Consider the following 26,359-nt stretch of genomic DNA (forward strand, 5'->3'; position numbering starts at 1 on the left):
TTTTAATATTTTATTATGATATATGTACGGCATATTGTATTTTGTTCAATTTTTTATACATGTCTATAGTTTTATGTTGTAACTTGCATCCGTATACGTTTATATACATATTATTAATGCACATATTGCTAAAATATTGTAATATATTGTTAAGTGCGATTGGTTGTATGTATGATGCTGTGGATAATGAAAATGCTATGCATCACATTTTTTAACCACACCGGGTATTCAATATTTGTATATCCGACAGTCCGCAGTCTGTAAAGTGAGACGGGAAAATGTGTTGCATTATATTTTTAGTAAAAGAAAAATAAAATGAAATTAGCGTGAACTAATTGTAACTTTTGCAGTAATATTTAAAAAATGTATGAAAAATATATATTTATTACATAAATATTAATAAAATTAAAAGAATTTTTAATAATATTAGACAAAATTGTGTCAAGAGAGTTTCTGAGCATTGTGTTAACTAATGTTATTAACATTATTTAAGATTGCATTATTTTAGATTGAGAAACGGTATATTTCTCTATCTTAAGTAATGCCAACTTGAATAATGTTAATAACATTAATTAACACATCGCTCAGGAACTTACTAGTATAACCGTTTATATTCATATTGTTATGCACGTTTTGGTTTGAATATCCCCACTACTGGTCACTTGACTCTTAAGAGGCCTAGAAAAAATCGTGGACATAGGGAAGATTCGAACCAAAAATCTTGGACATTACCTACACGATCGTGGACATTGGCTACATAGTTCAATGTCCACGTTTTGTGGACAAAGAGGCGCTTCAAAATAAAGTAACAGCTAAATCCCGAGCATGGCCGCTCTCAGGCTTCTCTCTGGAATAACACAATTTGAACTTATCAGAAATCGGATACACCGGAATACCCAGATTTTGATAGGTTATTCCTATCACTATCGCTATTCCCTCGAATTGTGTCGGATGCGCCTCCGAAACGGCGCGCATGCGCTAGAAAAGGCGGCCCCGGTCCCCGCTGGCAACGAACGACTTGTACCGGTACATCGTGTTGTACATATACGCGCGCATTGCGACGAGCCGGAATAAAAAATTTACGTGTTTTGCCAGTCAGTCATCGGCATCTCGGCCGCTACAAGTAGAGAGTCGTTTTCTCACGATTAATTTGGTGCGACTTTGGGAAAGGAGGTGAGAATCCAGGTAATGGCGTGTCGCGCAGCGAGCATCCTTCCGGCGAGCATTCTTCCGGTACAGGGTAAAAGCGGCGGCAATAGCCAGCGGCTGATCGCTGGACACAGCAGTAGCTGAGTGGAAAACACGGCGAGCGCCCACCATATTGCACAAGGACAACCGGCCCGGTGAAGATGTTCGTCTGCGGTAGAATCGTCGGCCAACTGCCCGCCAGGCTCACACATGTGAATCATCTGTATCGACCTGTAAAATACGCCGGTGAGTGTCGGCTATCTGAGTGATTCCTCTCCTCTTTCCTCGGGTTCTTTCCTCGTTCTGAGTTGTGCCTGCTCTGGATATTGATTTGAAAAAATGATCTCGTTTCCCCGCTTGTTTTACAATTTCATTTTGTCATTTTTCCTACACATTTTCTATACTCTGATTGCGTAAGCCTCCGAGAGATTATTGTACGATTTGGATTAACGGGACTGTGTTTACAATCTCTCTCTTCCATGTGGCGTGTGTGCTCTGAAATAAGCAGCGAATAACATAACCTGGAGACACACTTGCTTTTAATTTTGTTAAGTTATATCAAGTTACACACATTATTAATAACTTGAAATGTAAAGATATTCCCGCGTGTTTCAAGAAAATTGCAATAAATGTTTCTTGATAAAATACTTGATATTTTTTATGTTTCTTGTTGATTTTGAAATATAATACATTTTATGTATCTAGCATTTTATTGCATCATTCATATTGCTGTCCAGCTGTTTTCTGCCAGTAAAGTGATGTTATTTTTTGGAATCAGAGACAACATTTCTATACTGACAGAAAGTAGCTGAACAATAATATAAATAATATGCAATAAAATGTTACATATAAGATACATTGTCAATGACTTTAATAATATTCCCTTGTTTTTAATAGTCTGTTGATAACTTACAAAACATTTACAGGAATTGTAAATATTAATAACTTACGCCATAGTAGCGATGCAAGCAATAAAAAGCCACATAAGCCATCAGGTACCACTATCAAACCAGAAGAATGTGTGCCTGAATCTAGATATCTCAAGTCACAAAAAACAATTCCTGCCTGTGAGACAGGAGCATCTTGTCCGGCACCACAAGAAAGTTGCAAACCAAACAGCATGCAGAATCAACCAAATGGAAAAGGCTCAGATTTTAGCAAAAATGGAAAATATCAATTCCGCTACTGGCACCTAGTTGCTGCCTTAATTGTGACAGGAGTTGCATATAAGGTATTACAATGTACGACAATTTTTATTTGATTAAGAACAATGATTAATTCATTTTTGTTATTGTAACATTTTTAACAGATATCTTCATCTTTTTTGAAAGATGATAAAACAGATCAATCGAAAGGCCAAAGTAAACGTAAGTTAAATGAAATTGTTTGCTGGAATATTAAAAATGTTAAAGATATTGTTATTTGTACTATCCTGTACTTTTAGAAAAGAAAGAAGGAAGAAGGCATTCAAGATCTAAAAACAAAGTAAAAGTTCCAGCAGATTCCAAATTAATCCCCAAAGAGGTTCCTTATCTATTAATAGGCGGAGGAACAGCTGCGTTTTCAGCATTTAGATCAATTAAATCTAGAGATCCCAAAGCTAAGGTATGACATATATCAATTAGATTTTTTTTCTTATTCGTGTACATAAGGATTTTCTTCCAGGTTTTAGTTATAGCCCAAGAGGAAGAATTTCCATATATGAGACCACCATTATCAAAAGAACTTTGGTATAACACAGATAGAGATACTACTGCACAATTACGTTTTAATCAATGGAATGGGACTCAGAGAAGGTAAACTTTCCAAGTTTAAACATACAACAAATAATGCCAGTACAATTATCTTTTTACTTGCATACAGAATGTTTGTATTTATTTTATAGTATATTCTATGAGCCACGAGAGTTTTATTCAAATGTTACTCATCTTATTGAGTCAGATAAGGGTGGAGTTGCTGTAGCCATGGGTTGGAAAGTAACTAAAATCAATGTTATAAGTAAAACTGTGACTCTCGAAAATGGTTATGAAATAAATTACGACAAATGTCTCATTGCAACTGGTAGATTCCATTCAAAAATTTTATTAGACAAAATTAAAATTTAAAATTATATTTTTTATATGTAATTGTGTGTGTATATTCGTAGGCACATCGCCTAAAAATCTACCGATATTTGAATTTGCTGAGGACAACGTAAAAAATAAGGTTATAACGTTCAGAACAAAAGATAATTTTCTCGACTTGGAAGAAAATGTTTCTAATCCTAAATGCAAGAATGTTATCATTATCGGTGGTGGATTTCTCGGTTCGGAACTTGCTTGCGCACTCGCCAGGAGTTGTAAGTTTCTTATTCACTTATCATAATATTTGTGAATAATTTATAATGAAAAGAACGTGTTTTATTGTAGATAAATCTAAAAATATTTTCCAAATTTATAAAGAAAAATTTATAATGGCACAAGTATTACCAGAATATTTAAGTGAATGGACCACGAAAAAATCTGAAGCAGAAGGTGTTCGCACCATATCTAACACAGAAGTTCAAGATTATAAATATAAAAACGGCCGATTGTCTCTCGTTCTCACTGGTGGACAGACTGTATGTTGATATATTCAAGAACTCACGTAATTTTACATATATGATACTGAAATATTTTACTTTTTCATACTAAAAAGATTGATGCTGATCAAGTAATAGTAGCAGTAGGTGTTCATCCGAATACAGATTTGGCAGCTACTTCCAATTTAGAGACAGATCCTAAAATAGGAGGATTCCTTGTTAACGCTGAATTAGAGGCGAGAAGTAATCTTTGGGTCGCTGGAGACGCCGCATGTTTCTATGATGTTAAACTTGGTAGAAGAAGAGTTGAACATCATGATCATGCAGTTACCTCCGGGAGATTAGCGGGTGAAAATATGACCGGTGCAGGTAATTTAACAAATTTAGAGATATCTCTAAAATAATGCATTTATGAAAGCATGGACTCAAACTTTTTCTTTACAGGTAAACCTTATTTGCATCAATCGATGTTTTGGTCAGACTTGGGACCTGATGTAGGATATGAAGCGATAGGTATTGTAGACTCATCTTTACCAACTGTTGGAGTTTTTGCAAAAACGACGGAAGCGAATGCGATGTCGGTTAATAATCTTAGTGATGTAAGTACCCCTTATAGCGAATATGTAATATATTTAATTGTAAAAGTATTTTTCTCTCTTGAATATTTTTTTCTCCTAGGAACAAAAAAATTCTAAAGTCTCGCGATCTAATGAAAAATCGGATTCACAATCATCAATGTCACAAATTGTGAAAAATGTTAATAACACAGAAGATAACGTAGAGGAAGGAAAGAAAGAAGTACGTGAAGATAATATAAATCCAGAACAACCTACAAAGTACGAAGATTTCGAGAAGGGCATTGTTTTTTATCTACGAGATGACGTTGTAGTAGGAATAGTGTTGTGGAATATCTTTAACCGAATGTCGATTGCCAGACGGGTAAATTTATCATCATTAATCTTTTTATTAAAAAAAATATTATATTGTATATTATATAACTCCTTTTTAAATATACCTGATTTATTCGGATACAATTAATCTAACATTATATAATTTAAATTATAAATAGAAATAATTTAAATAGAACAATTTTTATATTATTTCAGGTTCTTGCAGGAAACACAAAGTATGAAGATTTAAATGAAGTAGCAAAACTTTTCACAATCCACGAAGATTGATTATTCAACAAATAAGATTATTCCACAATAAGAATGACAATATTGAGAGATTATTGTATCGTATATATGTAAAAAGGTATCTGATTTCTGTGTTTGAGGTATTATCATTGGAAAATCTGCAAACGACAGCTCGTATAACGCTAAATTTCGTAAGGTATGCGAATTACGAGTACCACTCAATGTTATGTTGTATACATAAAGATTTCTAAATACAATCTATATACAAAATGTTCTCATATATGTGCAAAATGTATATACATCTATTCTAGCTAATGAAAGCATTTATAGGAAATAGAAAAACAAAAGAACTTTTATTAATTAAGATAATTGTTATTTGTGTTTATACATACATTTTACTGATGTCTTAATTATTTCATGTTAAGAATCTATAAGATATTTTCTTTTGTATGAATGCAACTTGTTTTTTCGACAATGTCGAATGATACGCACCTTTTTTTTTGTGTTTTTTTTTAATTTACATTAATTAAACTCGTAATATATGTTTATATTTCGTCTTCTGAATTTAAATTTTTAGTCATTGCTGGTAAAATTCGATTCCTATATCGTTGACCTAAATTATCCATATATGTAATATAATTATGACAGCGATACTCGTCTAATATCTGTATTAAAAAAATGCATTCAGCAAGTTATTTAATGACATTAATTGAAAATAATTCTAGTACATTTCATATATACCATGCATTCCGGCCACATTTTTCTGTTCGTTAAATCTTGCAGCAACTCTTCCTGGCAGAATTGCAAGAATGATACAGAATAATACACCATATAATCGGATGGGTATAAAATGCAAATTGCAAAAAAATTAACGATTTCGCTCCATGGAAGGATTCCCCAGAAACATTGCGACAACATTCTATTAAATATCATCCACCAATTGACACCGAAGACATCCTTTTCATTTGAAAATCAAAACGTTATATTTTTAAGTAATCAAATTTTATAAATGATAAAATTCACCTTTAATCCATATTTAATATTTGGAAGCTCGATGTTAACCATAGTTTCTAAAACTTGCATAAAAGTAAACTGCGAACTAGTGCCTTCGTTATTTTTTTCATCGATAACTTTGCCCAATTTCGGCCAGAGAAGCAGTGTTGATGGAAATTGAATTATTTGCATGATAAAAGTCTTGCATCTATAATCATTGCTAATTAGCATATTATTTGGTAATATGGTAGTATAATAACAATTAATTGGTCAATGATGAAAAGAAACTATCGAGACAGGTTGATGATAATAAAGAAACATCGACCCGGTGAGAACTAAGTTTTCAATCTGAGACCTGCTAAGTTTTCAATCTGATGATATATGACTGGCTTGAGTTAATCATTATTGATAGCTTTGAAATATTTGTTCGATCAAATTTTTCTTTGTGATTAAAATGTTGCAAAGAAATATTGATTGAACAAGAATTATGCCACTATACGTGACCATACCGGAAATTAAACAAAGCTGTCAAAGGATTAATTCGCGGTCAGCTGAGGCTCAAATTTTTTCTTTGCTAATTTACTTTCTCCAATAATAAATGAAATATTGGAAGATAATACATTGAGTTACATACTTATCTATATCTCCATCACAGATAATAAACACTGTTGCCAAAAACCAATCAAAACCCTCGAATCTATTCGGTTTATTGTACTGTATAAATATATAGGCAGAATGAATGAATTGTTTTAAATTCTTTTGACTATCGTTATTGTTCTTTAAAATCTCTCTTTGTTCGGCGTAATTCAAAACAATGTTAATAGCATGTATGTCTTCTGGTAGCCAATAATCTATGTCGTATGTTATATTCTCTTGCCATTCAAACTGCTCTACCCATTCCGCAGTTGGTATGGCTTTGTGCATTTGATTTAATAAATTCGTCATCATGGAATTCTAAAAAAAAAATAATTTTTCTAATTTCTAATATTAAATATGATAAATTTATCTTTGTGAATTTACCTTAATCGGGGATCGCGAGGCTTTATGAGCCGCTCTAACTTGTGAAACCCAACTAATATCTAACAATCCAGGCCTTTCCTCCTGCAGCATATCATTTAGCTCTGAATCGCATTCAATTTCTCGGTAATCCATCATATCTGCGTACATTCTGGGAGGTGGAAACTCCGAAAAAAATTCATATTCCTCAAATGGTAGCACATATTGTTTTCTTTTATATGTCATGTAATATGATTTTAATAAAATATTATGTCGTACGAAACTGCATTCATCAATTATGTACTCCTTTCGCGGCTCTGGCTTATCACCATCATCAATATCGTCCTCTGTCTTATAATAAGTTTCATCGTCGCTCTGTTCCTTGTGAAATTCAAAGAAAATTGTGCTATTTTTCTGAATATTTAATAGCGCTTCCTAAAAAAATTGTATAATTATATATAAGTGTATACAGCTGCTCTTTTATCAAACAAATATTGTGTTACCTGGAAATTTAACAAATTTAATAAATAAGCACAAGCGTCTAGATTCCAAATCACAGTATTCAGCGATAGAAGAGCTAAATAATGATAAGTCGAATCCTCGTCTATTGCAGCCTGCAGTAATTCAAACAAATTCGAAGGATCCTTTTCTTCGTCATTATCTAATTCACTATCATTGACCATAAACGCAGCGAAACCTGTTAATGGATGTACATATTCATTAATCATATGTTAAGAGTATGTATAATATAAATAAGAAATATTATGAGTGTTTAAGTTTTTTATACAATTAAAATTGAGGGAAAATAATGTGAGAATATGTAGAAATTCGTCAACATTTTCTCTATCCCAAGGATCAGAAAATAATCTGGGATCCTTTGCGTTTATGCAGGTTTGCGACAACAAAGTCGACAGAACATGTGGTCCGAGATCTGCGAGCACATTGTATCCCAGATCAAAATAACCAGCCGAAGAAATGAAGCTGGCTATGTCATTAAAATTCCAAATTACTCTTAAAGGAGCAATTAATCCACGAATCAGTTCTTCGAATACTAATTTCTCATTAACGAGCGCTTGCAATCCGAGTGGTATTGATATCATTTTTAATAAAACTTTTTTGACAACACTATAATAGAATTTCAGAGATTATATATGATTGCAAGCTGAGATTTTCAAAAATAAAATCTATTTTCCCATAAAGCTAATTACCTATCGAGTTGTTGAACTTTATTTTCGTTTTCAACACTGCATTTGTTTATTCTTTTGTAAAAATTAGCGACGGCTGGATAAAACTGCGTCTCAATTTGTTCTTGAGCAGCTTCATAAGCGTCATAAATATCGAATAATTTTTCTATTAGATTGAACGAACTTAGGATACATTTTATATCCATTATAGAAAATGGCTGTTTCAATAAATTCGACACATATTGCATTACAATTGCGACTGGGCACTGGGATGTTGTATTTTCAGAATTTGTTGAATGCTCTTTACAATTTGTAGTCAAAAATGCCGGACCATCTACCGTGTCTATCATGTGAGAAATGATGTTTAACGTATGCGGCCAAATCTTTACATTATTTCCAGAAAGAGATATCAGGCGACACAATGTAGCATGGTAAAAGTCGAGGTTGTATAGTACATCCGAAACATTGAGTATATTTTGAAGAGCACTGCAGGAAGTATTATACACTCCACTCGGTGCTTCTGCTGCTAACTTATTTAAAGAGTTCAACAATTCTATTAAGAAATCAGCTACATTAAATGGCGTTTTTAATGAACTTTCTGCGAGCAATTTTCTACTTGCCTCATAACTACAGAGTTGCGAGACAAAGGTCAAACAATGCAAATAAGTTGCGGTTTCTATCGTATTACCCGAGATACACAGCTCGTTGCTTTCATCCATGACAGAAACAGACAAGGAACAAGGTGTTTCTGCCACACCACTCTTAATGCATTCGATGACATTCTGCAAAAACATCGGAGACTTTGCTAAAATAGCGATGAAAGTTCTTCTGGTAGAGAGACTATGAAGCCACTTTTTGCTCCATTTTGCCTGTGGCTCTAACACTGAGATGATATTTAGCATGTTTAAAGTTTTAGGTTGCAACGAGTTGCCAAAGCTATGCGTACTGAGAAATACTATAAATTGTTCTATAACTTCTTCTACGGTCTTGTCGCTATGTCTAGTATTTTTCAACATTTCCTCTTGATAGCGAATTATCAAATGCATTATGCAAAACAGTTTCTCATGCAAGAAAAATTTGAAATTAATTCCGGAGATTAGAGTGGGTAGAGTTTCGCGCAATTTCTGTGAATGATATTGCGCGTTGAATGCATTCAATAAATTGCTGTAAGTATGATTTAATTGCGAACAATTCAGCAACTTTGCATGTACCCGCATACTGGCATCGAATATAGCTCTGCTATCATCTGTGAGACCGTCTAGCAGCGTCTTTTGGAAAACATCCCATTGAGAACTATTATTTATATTGGACAATTCGATCTTTAATAAAATTTCATAGCCAGCCAATCTCACGTGCACCGGCTTGTCACAACTAATTTTATCGATGAGACAGTTGTATTCTTCCGCATTTCCTTGTGGAGAAGTCCAGTCGTCTGCTGCAAGATCGCTAGCGAAAGAAAATGCTGATTGTGATTGCGATGCCACGGATGAAGGTTTTACCTCCAAGTATTGCTCAGTGATTGCCTTCTTCATAGAATTTAGCAAAGCAGTCATATCCTTCGAATGCGAGAGCTTGTAGGCAATATCGCTGGGCACCTCCTCCTTGTCTATAGCGCTTTGTATAATTTTTCCGAACTCCTTCTTTAAGCATTTTCTTAACCATTTTTGAAGATCCGGTGGTACATCTTTATCCATATTTTTTTACCTAAGCTAATGTACGAGTAAAAACTAATCAAAAAGTGTGCAATAAAATGCACATGTCTAAGCTTTAGTGTCCATAACTTTGACATTCGTTGCCATAGCAACCAGAGGTATACACATACGGAGAGTATACCTATATAGGACATCATTTATGAATAATCGAGTCACGCAATACAATGAAATTTTTTTATAACAAAATTGTACAAGATCGTTATACAGTTTTACAGATATTGTATATCAATTGTACTGTATAGATGAATACATCTGAGTATTATATGTATAATAACTCGATTACGTAATTTAATTAGCGTGCAGGTACTATAACATTTGGAGACTTGGAGCGTAACGCGTTAATTCCGCCTTGTAGAGAACAGACTCCTACGACATTGCATTTTACCAGAAATTCTGCAAACTATTAAAAAAAACATTACAATTAAATCTCTCTTCACAATTTCCTCTTATACAAGATGTCCCGCGAGATTTCTCCAATCTCGCATAGAAAGGTGGATAGGATCGAAATAAATACAGAAATCCTATACTATTCAGCGATTCTCACAATATTAATACAGATATTAATTTTTGAAATTGTACTAATGTACAATAGGATTTCTGTATTTATTTCAATCCTATCTACCTTCCTGTACGAGATTGGAGAAGTTTCGCGGGACACCCTATATATAAGATTTACTTGCCAGCGCATTGTTTTGATCGTGCGGTCCAATAATTACAACGACACTGTTTTTATTATCTATCAACGGTTTTGCATGCGGCCCGAGTGTATCGATGTGAGTTTGAGATAATTGCACACTGGTGAATGGTATATTAATACTCCCGAGAACAGCACCCCTCTCGAATCTGTTAAAAACAAAGATTAGCTTAGAAAATAAATCCTTTCGATAGAATTTTTTATTATAGCTCAAAAACGGGCACTTACTGTATATTACTACGTACATCAACCGCTATGACTTTACTCAGTGAATTATTGTAAAGATTTAAAAAGTCGTCTACGCTTATTCTTGGCATCTTTTCGGTTCCCGCTTCGGGTTCAATCCAGTTTGTATCCTACGAATTAATTAGAATTTTATAATATGCAGATGATCAATTACATCAATTGATACTGTACCTGTGCTGTATTATACTGATGTTTTCTGTATGTAATACTAGCGGGTGTGTTTTGATACATTGTCATGGAATCTTTAACGCATAATTCTATGTCAATCTCAGGTAAATCAGAAAACAGGAGAATACACTCATTAAAACCTGACATTAGTAAAGAATCTCGTAGTTGCTTCAATATTGCTAATCCAACTAAGAGAGGAAACGACGAGTCTCCCAGCAGTAGTTTATCCCATAGATGCAATATCTTATGCAACGGAAATACGTCTAAAACATCAGTCATTTTTTATATCAACAATTAATGATGTGGCATATTAATGGTACATCAATGGCAAAACTTACGTGAAAACATTGTTAGGAACCATGGTATGGCAAAAAGTTCCGGTACAAAATTTATGAACTTCAAATGATTTGCTAATTGGGGATCGTGAAACGCAATGATTTGGGAAAATTTGCCCAGATATTCCTGTATCACCGCTGAGTTATCTTTCAGAAAGAACTTGTGGAGATACTTCGGTATAAAGGCTGATAGACACGCAAAAGCTCGAGCTAAAACCAATTGTGTGATACATTAACTTGCAACAGGAAAACATTTTTATGGCTAAAGAAACAAATAGGTTCTATTAAAGTTTTTTCGTTATTATATAGTTTTTTGAAGTTTAAAAATTTTTTTAATTATAAAAAAATTGCAACATTTGAATTTAATATAAATACAAACAACCTACATTTTTATACAAACAAAACAAAACTATAAAAAATATACAATATAATTATATCAAATTATTACACTATTTAAAAATTAGAAAAATGTCTCAAGCTCACCAGGATCTTATCTTCCAGTTATAAAGAAACAAAAATATGTATGTCGGATAGTCATACCTTCATTATTAAAATTTAGATAAAGAAATGGAGCTGTCAGTGAATCGAGCCCTTGCCAATAAACGTAATGTGGATTATTCCTGACCCACGCTTTTAGTAATCTTTGCAATCGTTCATGTCCAGCACCGGATGACAATAATTCACTATATTGATGGCATCTCGGTATGTCCACTTCTATCTGAAATTATTATATATATATCTGAAATCAAATTACTAACTAACTGTACTTATATGTCGAGTATCATATTCTATACAGCAATTATATACCTGCCGATCAGTATGAGTGGGTGTTTCCTTGTCAATCATGTCATAACGCTTCTGTATATCGCCGGTGATACCAAGTAAAGCCGCCCATATGGCACCTCTAACTGGAGGCGGTATATCTTTATGTGCTTCTTCGATAATTGCTTCCTGAGTGAGCGGATAAGCCTGTAAAAGTCTGTCAAATAGAACAAGCCTATAAAACTGATATTCCGTATCACGCTCCCTTATGATTAATGGTAACTGAGACGCGGCATTCGTCAGATCTTCTTGTGCCTGAACTCGCATTCTGTAATGTAACATTTTTATAACAATTCGTAATATTGAAATAGATACGGCACAAGAGAGCAAAGTGAACTAACTGGTTTGTTAACCAAGGATAGTTTGCTATGTATGGGATATGAGCTAAACGCTGGCGAAGAGTCTGCATAGGAACTTTTACGACCTTTACATCGAGTAAACTAGCGGTGTCTCTCTGACCAAACATTTGACCAAGTAATATAACTAAGCTGAAACAAAAATTTCAAATATTTAATATAATCATATTGTATAATTTACATATACGAATGGTTATTTTATACATATATATTTGAAAATTACTTTGGAATAGATAAAATAGGCGGTTTTGATCTAATGAGACTCTGTTTTTTTAGATCTATAGTAATATCTCCACCGGCCAATTGCCATAGATAATACAACTCATCCATTTTTCTAACAATAACGTTCTTATAGAGATTTTCTTCTTTTTCTTGCTTATTTTTCATTAAATATTCCGTAAATATCGGCAGCTCCAGTAAATCCTCAGGAGTCTTGCGCTTGGTAGGATGAATTTGCAGACACGAATCTACAAATTCCTTTAGCTCTTTTGGTAACTTCTGTATGATACAAAGATGAAATGTAAGATGTGTAACATTATAATATAAACAGATAACAATACATCATAGATAAATCCATACTTCATAAATGTGAAAACAATTGTTTTCTCTGGCAAGACGTTCGAATATGCTAGTATCACACAATATTAAGCTCAAAACTTTCCTCAAACACTGGGACAATTTTGCGCCAGGCCAAATGGGCTGCCCTAATAGTTGTTCTGCTATAATCATTCCCAGAGACCAAGAGTCTATTTTAATGCCACTTGGACTAGGATTTAGAAATACCTCTGGTGCTGTATATTTCGGAGAACTGAGAAAGGAAAATTTATTTGTAATTTTATGACAAGTAGATAGATCCATTATATTTAACATTTATATCGATAAAAGGAAATATTTGGAAAAATACCCAATTGGAAAAGATACGTTCTTTCCTCCATCTGTCATGTAATATAATCCATAGTTGTATAACTGGACATCACTATTTTTCTTAATCAATATATTATCTGGACTCAAGTGTCTATGTACGAGATCTAATTCATTCATGTGACGTAGCGCTAAGAGACTCTGAAAAGATATCTTTATGATTTCTTCTATACTTAAATCATGTCTAGTGCTCAATGGATATCCACTGTATTCTGCAACAACTACAATCCTCTCTACAAATATACAAAAGTAATCATTTTTAAAAATTTATTTATACGGTCTCAGTGGGAGAATTAAAAGACAGATTATTTGCAGTGTCAGGACTTACCGTGTTTGCTTCTAATTATGTCAAGATAAGGAGAGAGATGAGGATGATAGATGGTCTTTAGAAATTGGGCCTTTCCATAGATAGTTATGGAATTCGGTGTGAGTGGTAGACCGTTGCTGCCGCACACTTCCATCGGGTGGCTTTGTGCGAAGAAAGTCATGCCACCCAAACATCGCTCCTCGTTCTCCAATAGTGCAGGACACATGATGTTTGTGGAATTCCATAAATCTGTCTCCGATTAGACGAGTCGACTCCGTTATTTGGATTCGGAGCTCCTGTCACTCATAATCATGTCGTTTTCAGCATTTCTTATGACACGCCCGATGTCCGCCTATAATCGTTTACGACAGTTATTATTCAACATTTCAATCACAGACTCCCACAACATCAACGAGACACTATTAACTATTAAAGTCTGTATCCACATTAAAACTCAGTCCGAATGTTCGAATCACTAAACTATAAAGTACAGTTCAGTGGTCCGAATTCTCGGACCGAGAAATGTGTAGCCAATCAACTTGCCGTTTTTCCATAAAAACTACATGTTGATTGGCTGCATATTCCGAATAGAGTTCTAGCATCGTGAACGTAAGCTTAAATAGATTGTCGATTTCACCTCTAAGGTTAGGTCGGTTAGGATGAAATCTTACGGCGAAAGCCGCTAATTTGAATGGAATAACAGGATATAAATTTACTATGAAAAAATGGCACGTTTATTTAACAGACTGGCGATCAAAGTCCTGGCTAGGATGCAGGTAGCCAGATATGGAAATAAAGCAGATCATTGGGTAAGCGCTTTGTACTGTGCTCCACAGACTTCATAATCTGGTATTGTTGTATTTTATAAATGAACTTATTATTATAATTTTATTGTTATTTGTTTTATATTGATTTTTATTTGTTTATACGTATTTTTTTAATATTTATAATTAATTGTCGTCTGATTATAAATAAAGAATATAAACATTTATAAGATTCTAAATACAATGTCTGTTTAATTAATTATTTTTTTTTGCTAAGTCTGTGATTAAAAAGAAAAAGACACACATGGACAAAGCACTGAAACATTTTGACGAGTTTTATGGTAATGTCTATGAAAAGTCATGGGAAAATATAAGAGCTGCGTTATTGAAAGAAGATCACAAATACATGGCTGTTGTAAACTCCTTCAGCGATATAGACAGAATAAAGTCAGAATTAGAGGTATATTTGCATAACAAAGAATTATTGAATATATGATTTTAGCTAACATTTGTGTGTAACCAAGTCTTTCTTCTAGTCTCATGGTGCTATGAATCTGAGAACAATTTATGAAATCTATAAAGAACATATTGATGAAAATCCATCTAAATCTGATAAAAGAAAGAACAAGCAAGCAAGAAGTCAAATGGACTCAATAATTTCTGATGCTGAGATATCAACAGTACAGTCACATTATCCTGTGAATTATGAGTCATCGCCTATATCTCTAAGTACAAATGATGAAGCTGAAAATATAACAGTAGAGAATCAAGGCAAATTGCAACCTGTAGAGATGAAATCTATTGAGTCAAATTTGAATAAAATCGCCTTAGATGAAAATCGAATTGTACAGCCCAACTCTGGCTTAAGCGGGTTATATGAATTTGTTCCAGCCACAAAAATTAAAGGTAACTGATGTTACAAAAATCTGAAAATACAGGTATCAGGCTTCAAAAAATATTATAATTTAAATATTATAATTTAATATATAATTTTATATCATTTTTCAGGTATGGAAGACTGGATATTGGAATCACAACACTACGGCTATTACAAAGAGGGTGCAGATTTTTCAGGGAACACTGAGAAAGAGGTTGTATTAACGTTTCCGCAATATCTTAACATTTATACGTTTGAGGAAAGTAATGATAGCAGATTTCCATCCCCAAAGAAAGGATCGACTAATGTTTCAGGTTAGTTAACTTTAATTGGAATTTAATTTCATAGGTATAAATGTCACAATTGTGTTATACAGATTATTATCTTCTGGATGGTGCTTCTGTCTTACCGGTGTTGGCTTTAGACTTGCAACCTGGTGATGCCGTGTTAGATATGTGCGCGGCACCAGGAGGTAAAGCTCTAAGCATCCTTCAAACACTTATGCCACGTGTAATGATAGTTAATGACCTTACAAAGTCTCGAGTGAAGAGAATTAACAATGTCATAAATGAATATGTAGCTGGTATCGGCCAGTGGGAGGATAGATTGTGCGTGACAGAGCAAGATGCGAGATTTATCGATGAAAAAGATATGTTTAATAAGGTAATGCACAGAAGATTTAATTTTTTTCGAATAAATTCTTATAATAATTATTTCTTTACAGATCTTGGTAGATGTGCCGTGTACTACGGACAGACATGTTTTGCATTCGGAAAATAATAATATCTTCAAACCGCAAAGAATACAGGAAAGATTAAAATTACCAGAATTGCAGGCAGCCATTTTAACGTATGTACGAAATTCGATACTTTATTGTAAATATGTCACCTTATTCTTCTCTATTAAGTAACTATCTGTTACAGTAATGCATTGAAGATAATATCGGTTGGTGGAACAGTCGTGTATTCCACTTGTTCTCTCAGTCCTATTCAAAACGACGGCGTCGTTAGCATGGCGCTAAAAAAGGTCTGGGAAGAAACCAATTCTATTATGATTGTAAAGTAAGTATTTTTTCATATATGCAACAACATGTTATTGTCGAATACCATTTTATATTAACGACACTCTGCTGAAACAGAGATATGACCGAAGCACTGAAACCATTGAGTTGTCTTTATAAATTTGGCAATTTTGGGTTAAAATATGGCCATATCGTTATTCCTACGCTTGAAAATAATTGGGGCCCCATGTACTTTTGTAAAATAGTACGAACACGGTAATAATAGGTGAGTGTGTGCAAATAATTTAAGACCTAGAGAGGCATCGTAGACTTTATTATATATAGTAAATAAATAAAATATATTTTATATATATATATATAATAAAATAAATACTTGTTATAATGTTATGCAACTGTATATAAAACTGTAAAATATTAATGGACTTTTTCCATAGTGATAAAAATGCGCAAAATATAAAATAAAATATTACGTACAAAATTATTTACGATAAAACATAAATAGTAATTAATTATAAATTAAGTCATAATGTACTTTTTATTTTGTATTATTCCTCCTTAAAGGTAATGTCTGATCGTTCGCTTCCTCGTCGGGTACTTCAATCTGGTTCCAAGGTTGTTCTTTACCACTTCCAAAGATAGTATACACCAATATCTCGATTACGTATAAAATAATTGTTACGAGAAATATGATCCTCCACGCCTCTATAGTTTGCTGTAAATAATAAAAAAAATCAAAATACGCTCCGATATATTCAGCGTAACCAACGAAAAAAAATTTATTTAAGGACTTTCTCTAGAAATAATTTGATTCAATCGTCCTCTTTCCACTTTGAAATATTACGATTTTTTGCTTTATTACTAACGTTTCCATGAGTTAGTTGTCCTACGAATACCGGTACAACGAAACCTGGTATGGTGGCGACGAAATTCGTTATCGCCACTAGACTACCGGCAAAATTCGGTGCGATATCTATATGATTTGCCAGGAAACCGGAGTACATTCCGCCGATGCAAGTTACTGCGATCGTCATCAACACAACTGCTTTTGTGCGATCGCACCCAATATATGACACCTGTATTAAGCATATCATGGGTACGAGTGATGCTGCAACATTTCAAATGTAATTATATAGATTAAAAAATTTATATAAAAATAATACATATAAAAATAGCTGTGTGTAAGATATCCAAAAATGTGCATTGCTACATATGTTGTCTACATGTAATGCAAATACTTTGATTAATTTAGAGTCGATTTTTTTGAAAATTTGCTTCATTAATTAGTTATTAAAACGTACCAAAAAGAGTACCGATTTTTCTTGATACTGTCACTGTGATCAGACCTTTTTCCTGCAGGATGGCTAATACTTTACTGAGAATCATAGTAAAGAGCCACATACATAAAAACGGGATGGATGATAAACCTGCGTTCTGATGCATAAGTAAATTAATTTATAATATGTTAAATCGCATGTGTTATTTAAAGCATTTTTTTTACCGAGCTCAAGTTGAACTTCAGGATCTGATTCATAAAGGTGGGCAATTCGATCAGCAACATGTACCAGCCGAAATTACTGCAAAAATGGGCAACTAGAATGGCTATGAATGGTTTGGAACGAAATACTTGTAGCCATGGAAGCTGCAAATATGGATTTAAAAAATGAGGAATTTTTTTTAATACAACGCGAGAATTAAGCTATTTAATTTAATTCTCAACGTACCACTTTGGGAATATTTTTCTTGTGTCCTCCCAAAGACATGACGATGTAGTTTTTTTCCTCTTGAGTAATGAATTTCGTTTGTTCTTCCGGAGAATCTGCTATCATCAGCCACCAAATAGTACACCAAATCAAGCAAAGTGCTCCTTCAATATAGAAAATGGATTCCCAACCGAGATTTGCAGCCAGCAAGCCGGTTAATAGAATGGAAATTACAGTGCCGAGTGCCGTTCCTAAAAATTCCTCAAAATTTGATTAAAAAAAAAAAAAATGTACGATGCATCCAAAAAATTCCAGGTATTAAATATATCTATATTACATCATGATTTTTAATAGAATCTTATAAAACAAGAATCAGTTTTACAATTTTCGCGTTGTAATTACAGACCACGCAAAAATCGTAGAATCACGCTGAAAGATTCTGATATATATTGCTGGAACTTCGCTAAAGACGTCTTCTGTAATGTTCTTCTTACCTGCATACACGATCGAAGCGATGACATTTCTTTCATGTGGCGGTGCCCACCTGGCGATCATCACGTGCATGGCAGGGAATGATACACCCTGTAATTCAAGCGCTCGAAGTTACAACCGTATCGGAATATCGAATCTGTTAACGTAACAAGTCATTACTGACACCACCGATTCCCTGAAGAAATCTCATAGCTATGAAGAGCCAGTAATGCATACGAGCAGCGATGGGCGTCAGAATGGATGCAACAAGATTCAACATAACCGATCCATTCATCAGCCACTTAGCTGACCAGAGTTCTGCTAATCTCCCACCCGGCAACATAGACACCGTGTAGCCCCAGAAATACGAAGATAAAATAAGGCCTTGAATAAGTTCGTTCCATACGAATGGACCGTCCTGAAAAGATGCGGTAACATTTGGCTAAATATTTTCTTTTTTTTTTTAATTAAAACGCTGAGATCTTTTTGCCAAAGCTACATATGAGAATTACATGTGAATCTCTTTCTTACTGTAAGATCATCACCTCATTTTCGATCGTCGTGATGTTTGAGATATCATCAAAGTGGCATATGTTCTTGCTCGTTAGCGTGGTATTGTTAGTTTCCGAATCGTTTGATGTAGATAATTTTATGAGTGGTTTAATGGCTGTATGATTCACCATAGCGACGATAGCCACGCTAACATTGACTTTAAAGCCATAAAGAATGGCGAGGCCGATCGATCCCATTACGGCCATCACATATCGAAACGGACATAGCGTTCTGTTTCCTCTTGTGGCTACAGAAATAATTAATATTATAATCAGATTTTTTTAGTATAAAATTAATGAAAGAGAATTATCTTTATATATTACAATTCTTTAATTTAATATTATACAGATATTTTACTAAACTTTTAGTAAAATACTCAACTACTCAAATTTTTAATTTCTATCTTATTTTATTTTTTATGGCAAAAATTAAAACGGTATTTGATAATTTATATCTTGTTCTTTATCTCATCTGATTTTTCGCGACATAAAAAAATGATACTGATTGCCAGAATTATTATACTCATGAATTGTATTCGAATTTTTATTTCTTTTACAAATACATAATGAGTTGCACATAGCACTTGTCTACCTAAAACAATCTAGTTATAAATGCTTTCTCTTTTGAAATGTCACGATAAAATCACGATAATTGTATAATTGGTTGCTTAAACTACTATATTTTTATGCACGATTTGTTTTTACAACAGAGGAACAAAAACAAGCTTTCTAAATTGAAACAATTTTCTGCTCACGGACGAAATGTACTTCAATTTTAAGAAATGAGTTTTTCTCGTCTGGCTTGACGTGAAATCGATTTTGTATGTTCAGAGGCGTACCCAAGAGATTATTTTAAGAACGAGAATTTGCGGCGCGCCGACACGCGGACCGTCACTTTGAACACCGAGTTGAAGACAATGTTATCCTGATGCAATTCTTGAGTTTCTGTCTAGTATTCTGACGATTGCAGTTCTCTATTCGCGCGCAATTAAATTTATATATTATATGAATTTAATTGTATCTCGCAAATCTGCAACTCCGAGATAGCGAAAATTTATATGTTGAGTACATCATGTTGAACGCATATGATAAGAACTGATCGACACTTGCACAGCGTTGCGTCATAAATCATAATGCGTTCATGTTGCACATCAGCTGGCAATCAATTTGAAATCGATATATTTAACTAAAATTCTATAGTGTCTCGCGAAAATCGATCTGGAGTAGAGGACGCGTCAAGGTCATGGAAGGTGACTCAACCTAGAATTATCTTGAATATTTTTTGAACAATTAAATTAAATGACGCAATTTTTATACGTAATTAGAGTTTAATAAATCTAATTTAAGAAATGATTTAAAGCTGTTTTTAGTAATTAAAAGTTTTTTAAGCAAAAATTAGTAAAATATGTATAAAATATCTCTCTGTAAGTATCTTTTCTGAATGATCTTTTTGTCTTTATTAATTTCTTCCTCCTAACATTTTATAATTCTAAGGTATATTTATACAATTAAAAAATCCTGATCTTTCTTGTGAGAGCCGACGAAGATTCATTACTTACCAGTATCTTCCACGGCCATCGTACTAATAGGAAGCGTCTTCGACAATACCCAGAGGATTCCAACGAAGATGTATCGCAGAAAAATAATCACGTCTCCAATTTTTCCAATATTCCTTATACTTCTATTCAATTTTATACCGTCGCAGATATTTTCTTCCTCTCTAGTAGAGAGAAATTCTGGTGTTCACCCGCTTCCGGCTCGTGACAGAAGTAGTGTGCCACTGATATAGCGGCACGAGAAAGCCGAGAAATTCTTGGAGCGACTTTGGTCTCCGGAGGGATGCGGAGCGTGCGCCTCTGCTATAAACGCCTGCCGCACGTACGCGTATAGTGCGTACGTGAGAGGGATCGCACGAAATACAAGAGGCCGATGCCTCATACTCTCATCTCAGTCATTGACGTTGGCGGCTGGCGTGATAAAGGGCAAAGGGTGAATCACCTACCTCGGCATTTCGCGAATAATGTCCGTTTCTATACCAATGTAGATTAACTCTGATATATCTCGGCTTTAACTTACTTTTTATCTTTTTCTACACACAGAAAAATATTGTACGCAAATAATAACTACATGTTTTAAGTATATTTTAAAAGTTCATATATTCACACAAATCTTATCATAAGTTCATCAAAAGCATCAAATTCATTTAAAATATATTCTGGAATCTTAGTAAGTTTAATACTTCAATTAAGATCGAAAGATTAAAACTAATTTGATTTGCTACTAGCTCAGATCATTTCAGCAATATCAGAACATTTGCAAGTATGAATAGAATAACGATAATTATTTGTAAGTAATGTGATTGCTCGCGCTTAACTTTTATGAAAAAAAAGTTTTATGAATGAAAATTCTCTCTAAACTCAAAATTTCTACTTTTTTTGTTTTTTATCATTTTTGATACTTCATTGGATCCTCTTCGGTCCACCGTATATTTATTTCTAAGATCGTTCGTGTCCTGTATAACGGGCGCAAAATTTGTTTATTCGAGCTAACTGAAGCCAGGCTCGAGCGAACATGTAAGATAAAAAAAATGTCTACCGCGTTAAAAAATTTTTAATATACGTAACAGAGACTTTTCTCTTTCTCCTTCTTCTCGTATTCATTCGTTATCCCCACGTGAGCTCATGATCTCGTTAGTGTGTGGGTCGCCAAAAGCGTCGCAGTGAACATGAGCGCAAACTCGGAGACCGATGATCATCTCGACGAGATCTACGACTGGATCGATCAAATTAAGTTTTCCAGGCCCAAAAGAAACATAGCGAGAGATTTTTCCGATGGAGGTAATGAAAAAGTATCATCTTTATATAATTTCATATAAATCCATTTGTTAATTCCTCTCCCGCGAAAGGTCGACGATCTCTCAAGATACATTAAGTCTGTTTTTTTTTTATAGAATAAATTAATGTATACTTTTTGTACTTAAAGTGAAATAGATATATATGTCCGATGTTTGGTAAAAGTGAGAAGTTCTGCAACAACAAAAACAGACCTATTTCCTTCTAGAATAATATTTCAAGAATAATATAACAAAAAATTTAATCGCTATGTTTAAACTTCAGTGTTGATGGCGGAGCTGTTGAAACGCTATTACCCTAAGTACGTGGACGTGCATAATTACGTCGCTGGCAACAGCATTGCGAAGAAAACTGACAATTGGAGCACGCTGAATCGCAAGGTGCTGTCGAAGATCGATATGAGGCTGGGGAAGGATGCGATTAATCAGCTGGCGGGTTCTCAACCAGGCATCATCGAGAAAGTCCTCACCGATCTGCGAGTCAAGATCTTGAAGGATTCAGAGAAAGACAGAGAGTTATTATACTTCGGCCACGAGGACAGTGAAGGTGGCTACTGAACTGTAACAAATTATTTTTAGATTCTACTTTCCCTAAATCATTTTTAATTTTTACAGATAATACAGAGACAGTAAAGTCTGTGCTAAATCCTGACGAGTTAGCAAACAAGACAGTCTCCCGGCGTATTTTCACTCGCCTGAAGCAGGAGCTGCAGGAAAAAAACGACACTATCTCTACATTGCAGCAGAAGATTTCACATCTAGAAAGCATAATGAAGCTGAAGGATCAACGAATCGACGATCTCACATCACAGATCACAAGGCTGCCCATTGAGCGAAACGTTGCTACTCCTCGTTCTCACGTTATAGGCAGTGGAATCTCGAAACGTATTTCTACCAAGCTGTCATAATAAATCTAATCGATAAAAGTATCATGTGCTCTCTGATGTGGCTTTTATATAACACAGCGTAGCTTGTTTTTTTTTTTACACATGTATTATGTATAAAAGAATACACATTTTATTATCATCTAATTGGGCCATTCATGTAATCTTACAAAATTACACATGAGATTATAGTGTATTACACTATATATAGTATAACTAAATTAAATAGAGCAGTCATGAAATCTTTTTTGATTTTTTAGGTGCCCATCTCAAATCTTATATATCTTTTGGACATTCTAACAAAACAAAATCCCATAAATTACGCAAAAAAAATATTGATAGCTTCATATAAGAGATGTTGCATCAAATGTCATGGTGATTTTACGTGGGTGGAGATACCAGGATGACACCGTCACCGCGCACAAATAGCATCTGGATGGTTCTCTTTTTCTGGCGGTAGATTTCCTCATACGTTTCCTCATCGATTTCCACTATGTTTATAATCTCTTCCACATCGCCCAACACCATATTCAGGTGTTGATCAAAGGCCTGAAATTAAATTAAAACGTAAGAATCATTTTACAAACGATAGAAGCGAAAACTTATTATTCCTTCTTAGCTACATATTTTCCTTTTGTTCCATTTTGAATCACATTTAATGGTTTTAAATAGGCCTAGCAAAGAGTAATGGAAAGTTCCTTACATGTAGTTTTCCTCTGAGTTCTCTCTCGTTTCTCATCTTTACATAAATCCGCTCCTCCAGGCTTAGCTTTATAAGGTCCAGCGGCTCCTTCACATCTATTGGCGGCAACTGTTTTGGAATAACATCCAGGATCATCGACAAGTATTTGTAGTCAATCTATATGAATCATCTATATGAACTACACTTACCTGCTCTGATTCTTCAACCATAGCGCGTTCTTTAGACTTCTTGTGACAATTGCGTAATAATACTGGGCGATCAACGACGCAATCGAGGATCGTGAATTAAAGTGTAGAATTTAAATATTTCGTAATTATATATCACTGATATCACAGGTGATTATAGGTTACCGGCTACCACCATACAGACGAAAGATATCTGAAAACTAATTGCGTCGATGTTAAGAAAAGGAAGTGGAAACAGGCGCATGCGCGTGCGCCATATTGTTAATTTGAAAATTTTCAAAGTTAAATACCACTGACGATATATATAATGGTATCTCGTCGATGGATGCGTAAAAAGATGTTATTTTTATTATTTCTCAATGACAAACTGAAAAACGACATCGATCATTTTGATTGTACTCAGAATAACAAATGCGATCCCCAGACAGGCATATTTAAAATCGAGACATAAAACATCATAAAGATGTTTTTTAATATCTTATTAGTATTATTGTGTTTAAAAGAAATTTCGTTTAATATAAAACAAAAAAGAACTACAAGAATAGATATTCATTATATTACATAGATTTTTCATCAAATTTCGCTACAAATTTTCGCATTTTTTTCTATCTCATACCTAGAATCAATAAATTCACACATGTATTATCTACAAATTACATTTTAATTATAGAATTCTAATATTTATTTATTTATAATATTTATTACAGAAGGGTTCTTTCCTATAACTTCTCTAAAAATAAAAAGCAAATAGAATAATTAGCATCAAGAAGCGCCTTTCTTTATATAATTGTTATTGTTTTTTTTTATAATTATTAGTAGCAGCACTAAATGTTTCGAGTTCGAGTAAAACACTGTTTTATTCATATTACGTTCAATATTTTATTAACTCCTCGATGTATTATTTATTTCTACTGTTATATGTGTAAATAATTTTACTGATTATAACAGACTCAGCAAAATGTTTATTCTGCAATAACAGTTTTTTTTACTGAGAGAGGACGTACGTTTTTCAACAAAAGGACACAATATCATTTATAATAGCACATTGGATGTGATGAGCGATGTCCAATAAAAGTTCTATTTCATCACGTGTAAAAAAAAAAGCAGAGCTTTCATTGAATGTCACTCTTGCACGGAATAAAAGGAACATAGAACAGAGAACAATGGAAAAGAAAAATTTCAACCTATCGGAAAGTATGTACTGTACATATGATATTATGTATGTAAAAAAAAAACTCTATTTTTTTAGGACACTATATAAGTATGTATTAAAAAAAACTATCTACTATTAAAAATTGCAATTGTTTTAACTCTTAATCATTACTCCGCAAACACAAATGAGCGTAGTAAACCTTAAGTCTTAAGCCTTTAGAAATTGATTAATCACGATCGAAGATATAAGAGAAATAATCTATTGTGATTGGTCAGTCCTTAAGGCTCAAACTTGATTAACTTTATTACTCCTATTGCGTTTGCGAGATTACGGGAATACTATTTAAAACTAAGCGTAATTCAAATGTTGCGCGCTGCCGTGGAGGATGATCGCAGCGCTCTCTGGCGGTGTCCGGCGGAGTTTGAGCCGCGGCCCCGGCGGAGCGACGACGTAGCGAGGAAGCGAGTGAGCGAGCGAGCGAGCGGAGCGTGCGACCGCTCTGTTGCTGCTGCTGCGTGCCAACTGTGTCTACGTGCAACGCCATTTTCTGTGCCCGCGGGTGAACTAGTCGACTCGCGTTCGTTCATTCGTGTGATCGGTCGATCGAACATCGGCGACGTCTCGGGCGACGTTGCCCCACGTTGATCTCAGCCACTTCGCCTCTCGGCGAGGACTCTCTTTCGCCGTCCTGCTCGTTTACTCCTGCCAGTCTGTGTTAACTCGGCTTCCCCGCCCGGGATATGTGCGGACACGCGGCGGACAGCCGTGCGACGGATACGATGGTGAGTGGCGAGCCGTGCGTGAGTGTGTCGAACGCGTGTGAGAGAGACGGAGACGCAAAGCGAGGATTAATCGAGAGCGGCGGTGACGGGGGAGAGCGGGATCCGGAGTTCCGTGTGTTCCCATTGTGACGTCTTGTCAGTCGGTCTTATTCCCGTGCGCCGTCGTCGCGCGACCGCGATAACGGAATCCCTCAGGGACCCGATAAAACGAAGCCGCGCTGTCGAGGAAAGACGGCGGTATCGCCGCCGCCGTCGCCGCCGCCGCCGCCGCTCGATGGGCGGCGGTTTCCTGGGGGGTGGAGGGAGGGAGCGGCACATGGCTGTCGTCGCGTAGAGCACAGGGCGCCGGCTGTCCGTGCAGGGGGTGGCTCTCCCCCGAGAAGTATTATTCTCTCGCTCTGTCTCTCTCTCTTTCTCTCACTCACACACACACACACACACACACATTATACAGCACACAAGCGTTTCTAGCGAGGCCTGCGTCTTTTTCCTTCTCGTCGTCCGAGCGACAGAGCGACGCTGCTGTCTCAACGTTGACGGCGTTGACAGCGCGATGTCGATCGTCGAACGTCACTGTTATACTATGTAAGAGGGTAATTATTCACCCCTCACGTCATTCGTGAGATGATAAAGATCCGGTGCCACCATGAGATTAATTGAGTAATGTGTCAGTTGATTTGTAGCTCCATTTTGGAGGTCGCCCTTTAACAAGTTTCTCCTTGGAAGTCGCGGAGATGTCTCGACTCTCCTTTGAACCCCTATTTCAATAAAAAAAAAAAAAAAAAAATTTTTAAATGTG

At 34.9% G+C, this 26,359-nt stretch overlaps 7 protein-coding genes across 7 annotated transcripts; 3 read left to right on the top strand and 4 right to left on the bottom strand.

The window, feature by feature from the left end:
* The first annotated feature begins 1,009 nt into the window (after positions 1–1,009).
* Positions 1,010–5,726, top strand: AIF (Apoptosis inducing factor). The gene is made up of 13 exons (XM_018547036.1): positions 1,010–1,434; positions 2,115–2,419; positions 2,498–2,555; positions 2,633–2,793; positions 2,854–2,984; positions 3,074–3,249; positions 3,335–3,526; positions 3,597–3,787; positions 3,865–4,117; positions 4,193–4,347; positions 4,427–4,687; positions 4,855–5,080; positions 5,668–5,726. Exons 1-12 carry the CDS (start codon positions 1,350–1,352, stop codon positions 4,924–4,926), a joined length of 2,040 nt encoding a protein of 679 aa, XP_018402538.1. The 5' UTR covers positions 1,010–1,349; the 3' UTR covers positions 4,927–5,080; positions 5,668–5,726.
* On the bottom strand, positions 5,442–9,813 carry LOC108779588 (protein broad-minded; the record flags this gene model as incomplete). The annotated part of the gene is made up of 8 exons (XM_018547032.1): positions 8,082–9,813; positions 7,661–7,998; positions 7,377–7,570; positions 6,898–7,308; positions 6,512–6,831; positions 5,908–6,085; positions 5,626–5,841; positions 5,442–5,549 (listed from the first exon to the last, which is right to left on the bottom strand). Coding segments are annotated over exons 1-8 (3,435 nt in total), but the record flags the coding sequence as incomplete, so codon positions are not given.
* A 197-nt stretch (positions 9,814–10,010) lies between these two features.
* Positions 10,011–14,016, bottom strand: LOC108779597 (TBC domain-containing protein kinase-like protein). The gene is made up of 12 exons (XM_018547041.1): positions 13,640–14,016; positions 13,295–13,544; positions 12,970–13,198; positions 12,614–12,888; positions 12,376–12,522; positions 12,020–12,302; positions 11,753–11,930; positions 11,216–11,422; positions 10,881–11,140; positions 10,692–10,819; positions 10,450–10,612; positions 10,011–10,169 (listed from the first exon to the last, which is right to left on the bottom strand). The coding sequence occupies exons 1-12, from the start codon at positions 13,842–13,844 to the stop codon at positions 10,062–10,064; spliced, it is 2,433 nt and encodes an 810-aa protein (XP_018402543.1). The 5' UTR covers positions 13,845–14,016; the 3' UTR covers positions 10,011–10,061.
* A 236-nt stretch (positions 14,017–14,252) lies between these two features.
* Positions 14,253–16,919, top strand: l(2)10685 (5-methylcytosine rRNA methyltransferase l(2)10685). Its single transcript, XM_018547055.1, has 9 exons — positions 14,253–14,427; positions 14,660–14,842; positions 14,919–15,288; positions 15,391–15,573; positions 15,636–15,922; positions 15,984–16,108; positions 16,183–16,320; positions 16,398–16,545; positions 16,842–16,919. Exons 1-8 carry the CDS (start codon positions 14,344–14,346, stop codon positions 16,537–16,539), a joined length of 1,512 nt encoding a protein of 503 aa, XP_018402557.1. The 5' UTR covers positions 14,253–14,343; the 3' UTR covers positions 16,540–16,545; positions 16,842–16,919.
* On the bottom strand, positions 16,816–20,625 carry MFS3 (major facilitator superfamily transporter 3). The gene is made up of 9 exons (XM_018547058.1): positions 20,562–20,625; positions 18,997–19,250; positions 18,636–18,869; positions 18,475–18,562; positions 18,002–18,231; positions 17,779–17,919; positions 17,579–17,711; positions 17,144–17,385; positions 16,816–16,992 (listed from the first exon to the last, which is right to left on the bottom strand). Exons 1-9 carry the CDS (start codon positions 20,578–20,580, stop codon positions 16,816–16,818), a joined length of 1,518 nt encoding a protein of 505 aa, XP_018402560.1. The 5' UTR covers positions 20,581–20,625.
* A 932-nt stretch (positions 20,626–21,557) lies between these two features.
* LOC108779609 (sperm flagellar protein 1) lies at positions 21,558–22,902 on the top strand. The gene is made up of 3 exons (XM_018547056.1): positions 21,558–21,839; positions 22,119–22,400; positions 22,469–22,902. The coding sequence occupies exons 1-3, from the start codon at positions 21,728–21,730 to the stop codon at positions 22,759–22,761; spliced, it is 687 nt and encodes a 228-aa protein (XP_018402558.1). The 5' UTR covers positions 21,558–21,727; the 3' UTR covers positions 22,762–22,902.
* A 90-nt stretch (positions 22,903–22,992) lies between these two features.
* Positions 22,993–23,863, bottom strand: LSm3 (U6 snRNA-associated Sm-like protein LSm3). The gene is made up of 3 exons (XM_018547057.1): positions 23,629–23,863; positions 23,441–23,548; positions 22,993–23,286 (listed from the first exon to the last, which is right to left on the bottom strand). Exons 1-3 carry the CDS (start codon positions 23,647–23,649, stop codon positions 23,119–23,121), a joined length of 297 nt encoding a protein of 98 aa, XP_018402559.1. The 5' UTR covers positions 23,650–23,863; the 3' UTR covers positions 22,993–23,118.
* Positions 23,864–26,359: the final 2,496 nt, after the last annotated feature.

Source organism: Cyphomyrmex costatus, unplaced genomic scaffold (genome assembly GCF_001594065.2).
Source record: "Cyphomyrmex costatus isolate MS0001 unplaced genomic scaffold, Ccosl1.0 scaffold600, whole genome shotgun sequence".
Classification (NCBI taxonomy): Eukaryota; Metazoa; Arthropoda; class Insecta; order Hymenoptera; family Formicidae; genus Cyphomyrmex; species Cyphomyrmex costatus.

What these genes read in the sequence shown, in the direction of transcription:
- AIF (XM_018547036.1), top strand. Translation starts at nt 1,350, where the DNA reads ATGTTCGTCTGCGGTAGAATCGTCGGCCAACTGCCCGCCAGGCTCACA. An exon ending in CAAATGTCTCATTGCAACTG is followed by an intron (nt 3,250 to 3,334) that starts GTAGATTCCATT and finishes GTATATTCGTAG; the next exon opens with GCACATCGCCTAAAAATCTA. An exon ending in TGAAAATATGACCGGTGCAG is followed by an intron (nt 4,118 to 4,192) that starts GTAATTTAACAA and finishes TTTTCTTTACAG; the next exon opens with GTAAACCTTATTTGCATCAA.
- LOC108779597 (XM_018547041.1), bottom strand. Translation starts at nt 13,844, where the DNA reads ATGTGTCCTGCACTATTGGAGAACGAGGAGCGATGTTTGGGTGGCATG. An exon ending in GATGTACGTAGTAATATACA is followed by an intron (nt 10,613 to 10,691) that starts GTAAGTGCCCGT and finishes TGTTTTTAACAG; the next exon opens with ATTCGAGAGGGGTGCTGTTC. An exon ending in ACGATCAAAACAATGCGCTG is followed by an intron (nt 10,170 to 10,449) that starts GCAAGTAAATCT and finishes TTTTTTTAATAG; the next exon opens with TTTGCAGAATTTCTGGTAAA.
- MFS3 (XM_018547058.1), bottom strand. An exon ending in CGCTTCGATCGTGTATGCAG is followed by an intron (nt 18,232 to 18,474) that starts GTAAGAAGAACA and finishes AGGAATTTTTAG; the next exon opens with GAACGGCACTCGGCACTGTA. An exon ending in GACAACTAACTCATGGAAAC is followed by an intron (nt 16,993 to 17,143) that starts GTTAGTAATAAA and finishes TATTATTTACAG; the next exon opens with CAAACTATAGAGGCGTGGAG.
- LOC108779609 (XM_018547056.1), top strand. Translation starts at nt 21,728, where the DNA reads ATGAGCGCAAACTCGGAGACCGATGATCATCTCGACGAGATCTACGAC. An exon ending in GAGAGATTTTTCCGATGGAG is followed by an intron (nt 21,840 to 22,118) that starts GTAATGAAAAAG and finishes TTTAAACTTCAG; the next exon opens with TGTTGATGGCGGAGCTGTTG. An exon ending in CGGCCACGAGGACAGTGAAG is followed by an intron (nt 22,401 to 22,468) that starts GTGGCTACTGAA and finishes TAATTTTTACAG; the next exon opens with ATAATACAGAGACAGTAAAG.
- LSm3 (XM_018547057.1), bottom strand. Translation starts at nt 23,649, where the DNA reads ATGGTTGAAGAATCAGAGCAG. An exon ending in TGGTTGAAGAATCAGAGCAG is followed by an intron (nt 23,549 to 23,628) that starts GTAAGTGTAGTT and finishes ATTCCAAAACAG; the next exon opens with TTGCCGCCAATAGATGTGAA. An exon ending in AACTCAGAGGAAAACTACAT is followed by an intron (nt 23,287 to 23,440) that starts GTAAGGAACTTT and finishes ATTTAATTTCAG; the next exon opens with GCCTTTGATCAACACCTGAA.